The 7,385-nt window shown below is 32.3% G+C and overlaps 2 protein-coding genes across 2 annotated transcripts; one reads left to right on the forward strand and one right to left on the reverse strand.

The window, feature by feature from the left end:
• Nucleotides 1–898: 898 nt before the first annotated feature.
• Nucleotides 899–2,290, reverse strand: LOC126672852 (replication protein A 70 kDa DNA-binding subunit B-like). Its single transcript, XM_050366803.1, has one exon. The coding sequence runs from the start codon at nt 2,288–2,290 to the stop codon at nt 899–901; it is 1,392 nt and encodes a 463-aa protein (XP_050222760.1).
• Nucleotides 2,291–3,157: 867 nt separating this feature from the next.
• LOC126672853 (F-box protein At5g49610-like) lies at nt 3,158–4,372 on the forward strand. Its single transcript, XM_050366805.1, has one exon. It carries the CDS (start codon nt 3,158–3,160, stop codon nt 4,370–4,372), a length of 1,215 nt encoding a protein of 404 aa, XP_050222762.1.
• The last annotated feature ends 3,013 nt before the right edge of the window (nt 4,373–7,385 follow it).

Below are 7,385 nucleotides of genomic sequence, written 5' to 3' on the forward strand. Positions count from 1 at the left end.
TTCAGAGTAGTCTGTAGTATTTGTTGGTTGTTCTTATTTCAATCTGAATTTGTAGTTTTTGTTTATATTTACACTTGTAATTTGATATATTGGAGGTTATCATGTAGTGAATGATTATGACATATTTCAGATTTTATTCGATACATATTTCAGTTTCAGCAATTGAATTTTAGAAAATATACTTATTTTGACATGTGGGTCTGATTAATTAATAGATTCATTGATTATACAGAGATAGTTAGCTTTTGAATTTTGAGAAAGAAGATTGATTGTTTTAAAATCCTGGAAAAAGAAGAATCATGAGTATGCAGCTTTTGGAGAACCAACCCAGGAAACTCAATTTCATATGTAAGTATTATTATTATTATTATTATTATTGTTATTATTATTATCCTGAATGTTGTTGTTATTATGTCCTATTACAAGATTGAAAATATAAAAGCTATCAAAACTAATAAGCACAAATAATTTGTAGTTTTTCTGGATTACTATTATCCTTAAGGCTCCACACATATTTTTCTTGCGTAGTTGAATTTCTTTGTTTTTGATTAGTTTGTTTATTTCCTTTAAAATTATTACTTGTGCTTTGTCCTTGATTAATTTGTTTATATCCTTGGTAATTCTCATCTTAAGTATTTCATAGCCAATCTAAAATTTGGCACCTGCTTTTGATCATGTAAATTCATTCTAATAATTGACAAAATAATACTTGTTTCTTGAATTATATATATATATATATATATATATATATATATATATATATATATATATATTAATTATTTGTATCTATGTAAAATAATATTATTAAAATAAAAAAATACAATTAAATAAAAAATAACATAAAGAGTCAAATATTTAATCTTTCTCGATCTTGAAAAAAAAATACGATAAAACATATTTAATCTTTCTCAATCTTGATTTTCTTCTTTAATCTTGTATCTCCTTCAGCTTCAAGGACATCATCTTTTATTTCTATAACTTGATTATTGTCTTTAAACTTTTCCTTATCTCTGAGTTCTCTTGCTGAATTATTGTCTTCAACTTCTTGTACATCTGATGCAACCATTTGCTTCCTTGCATAATCAGCTTCCTTATCTTTTTTCAACATCACAAGAAAACGATATTGTTTTGACTGGCAAGACATCAATTTCTTGTAAAATTGTATATCTTCTTTTGGTCCGTCCATATTTAATTTCATATATTTAAACACCGGACATCCAATCAAGATTTCTGCATTATCAAATATGGTGACATATGCTTCTTCGATTGAATCTGAGACAAGTAGTTTGAGCATATACCTTGGAGTATATTGAGGATTTTCATCATTACAATTGAAACATTTTAGATGCCCTTTGTTTGGATATATCTTTTTGCTGCACTTGTTACAAGAATTATACCAAGGATTGTTGCTATTTACAACCGATAATATAGTTGCCTCAAAATAACATTGAATCTCTTGATACTTATTTTCTATTATTTCTTTCAATGTAACTTCTGAAACCTTTGTAAATTTATTAGGCGACGAAAGAAAACTTACTTGTTTGTTTACCAATATATTGGAATAATACGATTCACGTAGTTCATCCACTTCTAGTAAGTCTAAGTTTATCTCTATTGTTGTAACTTGAGTTGTATTGAGTTGTAATTCTTCGGCATATATTTTTGCTTTGACATTGGATAAGGCTATTATTGGCCTCTGGTCCGAATTTTGAAGGAGAGATTCTACTTCACCACCTTCATTGTCAGCTAGATCTCCCCATAAAATTAAATTTAGCTTTTCCAATTTGTCATTAAGAAGAAGTATTTCTCTTTTTCTAGTTGGTATCCCCATTCTTGTTTGCACCGTGAAAGCAGATTTGACATGTTCTACAATGCCCAATATATCTACCATAGTCTTCTCATCAGAAATTTTTTCTACATCATTAAACGATGTAAAGTTAAATATTAAAACATCTCTTGGAATAATTATCGCACATTCGATGACAGTGCTATATAGTGTCAGAGACAGTTCAATTCTTTCATTCACATTAGGATAATGTGAATTAATTGCTTTAACCACTCCATTAGTGATCGTATAAGTCTTGCCTCTTTCTAAACAATCTTTGAACTTTTCCACCGCTTCATTGAATAAAATAGCTTGTATTTTGGTTCCTTTAATATCAACTAATATGATTTTTCTTTTTTTGTTAGAACCATTGTTATATGATTCTATTGATCCGCTTCGAATTACCATAACGCTAATAGACCATTCTTTTTGATATGGTTGAAGCAAATCAATATTATTTTCCATAGTAAATAACTAATGAATATATATTTGCAGGTTTTGGATCTTTAGTTTGAAAGAAAAAGCTGAAGATATGGAGGTAAAGAAGGTTTAAAAGTAGGAGCTGAATATGGGGAGGTAAAGAAGAAAAGTTGCAGGTTTTGGATTTTTAGTTTGAAAGCAGGAGCTGAATATGGGGAAAATACAGGAGATGAAGATGGATTCAAAGAAGAATTGAAAGTATGAGAGCTATGATATGATTATTTAATGATAATGAAGGTTGTCATTTTCTTGTATTTATAGTCGTAAATTTGTGCAACTCCTCTTAGGATTAGGAACACTTATTTGTTATAGATTCTTGTATGTTTTTAATATATCCTTTAAGGATTAGGAGTGTCAATTTGTATATTATGATCTTTTAGGAGAATTAGGAATGTCAACTTGTATGTTCATATCTTTAAGGAATATATAAAATATAGAGGGTATTTTTGTCCATAAATGGAAGTGTTCCCCCCGCGAATACACTTTTATATTTGTTATAGATTGTGATTAAAATGAAATTTCAAGTAAAGGTCGTGATTATTATGGTATTAATCCTTATTTAAAAGGTGATGATTAATTTTGAAAACCCTTACAAAGTAGTCTTTGATTCCAACATAATTTTGTTGCTTTTTAAAAAGAAGCGTGTATTCAAGTTGGTACCTAATATTATTACTAATTAGATTATCAAAAAACATATTATTAGTACTAATTAGGATTCTTTTTCAGTTTTGTATATTCTTTAATTAGTGCTTTTCCTAATTAGTGTAGTCATTATTATTTCCTCGTACATTCACATTGTACTCTATATAAACTCAAGTACATACAAAGCATTAGAGACAAGAGAAGGGAGTTATGGACATGAACGAAGTGGTGACGGATGATGATGTTTTAACAGAAATTCTTCATCGGATTCCCTGTCTGAAATCAGCAATCCAGTGTCAATCGGTGTGCAAGCGATGGCGCTCCCTGATCTCAAGTAATTTCTTTCAGAATCGGTTCTGTCAGCGAAACCAGTCTAATTATGATCAGATTACTCGTGAGCAGGAGTTCATTGTAAAGTGTTACAATCATCACGCGGTGTTGATGGTTCCTCCTCCTATAGACGTTTTCGACTTTGAATTTTCTTTAGATTTCATAGGCCAGGAATGGTTCACTGCCGGTTCCTTCAACGGCTTGTTATTATGTGCTATAGGCGAGTATTGGCATTATCAGTACATGATATGCAATCCCATAACCAAGCAGTCTGTTACTCTCCCACCCGCACCAATCTCCGATGAAACTAGAATGGAAAGAGTTTTTCTTGGATTTGTTTGCGATGATTCCTACCGCAGCTTCAAGGTGGTTCGAATGGTTACGCCTTTTGATAAAATCACGTCCGAGTTAAGGGTTTGTGTATTTTCATCAGAGACGGGGCAGTGGAGTCATTCCATGGTGACGACTCCGACTCCGATAAAATGGCCTCAAATTCCTTCTCCTGCAGTTCATCATGGTGGATTGTTGCATTGGGCAGATATCGGATGGAAATATATTGTTGTGTATGACATCCACAATAATAAATTCCTTTCGGTCATACATCTTCCTCAAGATAAATATGATCCTCCTCAAGATGGAGATGGAGTTTTTGATGGAGTTGTTGTTCAGCCTATGGAAGGATTTGGATTATGCTGTGGCGCCTTGTGCGTAGCTCAGGTGATAATTCCCGGCTGCATATTGAAAATTTGGCAGCTGAACGAGCAGCGAAAATGGAGTTTGAAGCAGAAGGTAAGGCTGGAAGAGTGTATAACTGCTTTTGGTGCTTTTTGGTTGCTTAATTTATGGTCGTCGACATTGATTGCTTTACATCCATATGATTTTAGCATTGTGTATTTCGGAATAGAGGACGGGGGGATTCTTTGTTGCAACTTGAGAACCAAAAGTCTTAAATATGCAGGTCAATGCAACTGCCACGACTCCGATGAAAGGCCTGAGCATCACTTGTACGATTGGAAGGAGACATATAGTCAGTGTTTTCCATTATGGCCACCTCCTGTTCCTCAATACAATACATCTCTTGCTGAGTTCGCTTGATTTTCTACTTCAATAAAGCTTTTAGCACTTTTTCAGGTTGAACTAGAGTTTTAATTTCTTGTTAGATTTCTAGTCTATAGTTTGTAATGCCATTTCTATGCTCCTTATATTCATTTATAGCATCCTCTTATGAAAATTAATCTAACAACTCTAAATTTCGCCATAACATCGTCATCTTTTGACATCAAGAACATCAGAAATATAACCATTTGAAACAGATTCTTACCATGGTTGATTTCTCTCCCCGTTAAAGATTTCAAATTCTCATAAACAGAATCCGATTTCTTTGCTAACCGTTAAAGTCATGTTCAAGATCAATGTTGCCCGATTCTCTTAAAGAATTAGTAGAAGAATAGTCTTGAATTATGAATGATATTCAATTTCCAAAGTGAGTTGATTTACTCATAACTAAAAATAACAATCACAGATCTAATTATCAACGACATTTGAAACAAAGAATTACAGAACCAACTCTTGCTCGATTTCCATGAAAAACTCATTTACATTCAACAAACTAAGAATATGAATGCGCCAAATAAAAGCATTTAAAACCTAAAGAACTAACACCATGAGTGATATTTCTGCTAAACCACTTGTTTGTGATGATTCAGATTCATCAGTCCTGATTCCTTACATGTGATCCCACAATTCATTAAACTTTGAAATCATTTCCTTGTACTCATCACTTTCCTTCATATTATTGAATTCACGCGTATCACTTTCGTATTTTTCCACCAAACGTCTCAGCTGAAAATCCAAGAGCTTTAATGCTTCCTCACACTTCTCCACACCACGAAGCAGCGGCGGAATTGCATCCTTCAACGTTGCTAATGTTGAAGAATTATGCCCCAGCATCTCCAAAGTCTTTTGCCAAAGAATCCATAATAAATGCAAACGAAAGATTTCTTTCACAAATTCAAGAATAGGTTCATCAATCTCATCTTGTTCGAATACTTTCTTGTCGTTAATCTCATCCGCTTTGCGTTTCTTGGACTCTTTTTCGCGATTCTTGCTCATAATTGCACCTGCTGCTGGAAACAATACAATGAACTTGGTATACACCGGCTGAAAATCTTTACTCTGAGAAACACTTTTAAGTGAATTTTCAAGAATTTGGAATTTCCCCATTGCTGTATCGTCGCCCTTTGATGACACAAATAACATCAAGTTAGTAATCAAAAGGGAAAGATTCTTCCCTTGATTGAATGATCGATTCTTTAAATCTTTCAGAATCTCACTATAATCACGATTATCAAGATCAGGTGCATTCGGAGGATTATCAAGATTGTCTTCGTCGTCATCGCTGTTATCCATAGTTGATGATTTAGTAAGATCAAAGACAAAAGGTATCAAACAGAAAAGCTGAAGAGAGAATGTATGAGAGCGTTTCTTGATTTTGGCGCCAAAGTTGTGGAAAAATGGGGAATGTTTGTTTGGTTTTGAAGGAAGTTAGTTATTGCTTTGTATATATTTCTGTTTTGGACGGTTATTGGTGGGTGACAAGAAGTGATCATTTCACCCGCGGGTTACAAATTGTGTAAACCAAAAGTGCACTGTGGATTTAAAAAAAAAAAGGACAAATCCATTTGAGGTCCCTGCAATTGACGAGTGTTTGCTTGCAGTCCCTATGTAAAAAATATGGTACTTAAAGTCCTTGTTTTTGGATTCACATCCCGAAATTCTTTTGTTAGTTAGTTAGTGTGTGTATTGCACTCTCCGTTACTGAGAGTCAACAAATGTTTTATACTTTTGTTTATAGCAATTAGGTCCTTTTATTTTGATTTTTATTAAACTAAGGTCCCTGAACTTTTATTTTTGTAATTATTGGATCCTTATATTTTTTTCATTTTTCTAAAATAATTGAATATTTTGTTAAAGTACATAGATTAATTATTCAATATTTTCGAATGACGATAATTGAAATAATTTATTATAATGTTTAAATTATTAGAAACTAATAATAAAATAATAGTAATAAACTGTGATATTAAGGTTAAGGAGTAATGTCATATAAATTCATCAAACTAAATACAATTTTTTAATTTCATCCCTATAGATAAAATTGTCATATTTGAACACCAACTATCATTTTTGTGATAAACTGATACTAATTTCTTAAACATATATGATTGAAAATTTGTAAAAGTTAAGTACATGTCATTTATATTATAAAAATAAAGCACAAGAATCCTTGCTGCAACAGACTGCCTCTGATGATTGCAAATCAATAAATAAAAAAGGTTTACTGCATATTCAATAGCCTTAACTGACTTAAATAATGATGACATTCAAGGCTAATTGAGGCTGATGGAAATATTCCGAAAGATCGCCGGGCAGCGGAGTGAGGAGGATAATAAACAGGACTTCCTGCAGTCTTTATAATGAAAAGCCTTGGACAGGCATGGCTCGCGGAACGCTTTCAGAGGCCAAGAAAATTAATTATCAAGAGATGCTGAACCAGATGCAACAAGATTCCGATGAGTCTTCGATTGCAAAAGTTACGCAAGGAACCTCATTTTCTTTGGGAAAGATGTGATGAAACTATGTATTTTCATTTACAGAATTTACTTAATTCACAGCCTGATATGCTAAGCACTGAAAGTCACACATATAGAACTAGTCATATCTATGTTAAAAGAATTACTAGAAATATAAAACAGAATGGTTTAGAATTCATCCAGACATTATTAACATATAAATCGAGCAGCCTCTCAATTACCACAGAGGACTCACCTTCAGAAACGCATTTGAGCTTAGAGTATGATTTAATTGTACAGATCAGCAAATTTATAAAAAAAGTGCTCAAATAATTCTAAGCATAACATTGTTTATGAATTTACAGGAAGAGCAAGCAAAAACAGTTTCTATAGAAGATTTATACAGGATGTCCCATTGCTACAAGATTAGACTATGAGTTTTAAGTAAATTGGTCCATTTTTCATCAGAAACTGTAATATTATGTTGTTGACAGTTTGAAGAACAAACAAAAACATTATAATGCAGGTTAACTCAA

Source organism: Mercurialis annua, linkage group LG3, assembly GCF_937616625.2.
Source record: "Mercurialis annua linkage group LG3, ddMerAnnu1.2, whole genome shotgun sequence".
NCBI classification, from domain to species: domain Eukaryota; kingdom Viridiplantae; phylum Streptophyta; class Magnoliopsida; order Malpighiales; family Euphorbiaceae; genus Mercurialis; species Mercurialis annua.

What these genes read in the sequence shown, in the direction of transcription:
- LOC126672852 (XM_050366803.1), bottom strand. Translation starts at nt 2,290, where the DNA reads ATGGAAAATAATATTGATTTGCTTCAACCATATCAAAAAGAATGGTCT.
- LOC126672853 (XM_050366805.1), top strand. Translation starts at nt 3,158, where the DNA reads ATGGACATGAACGAAGTGGTGACGGATGATGATGTTTTAACAGAAATT.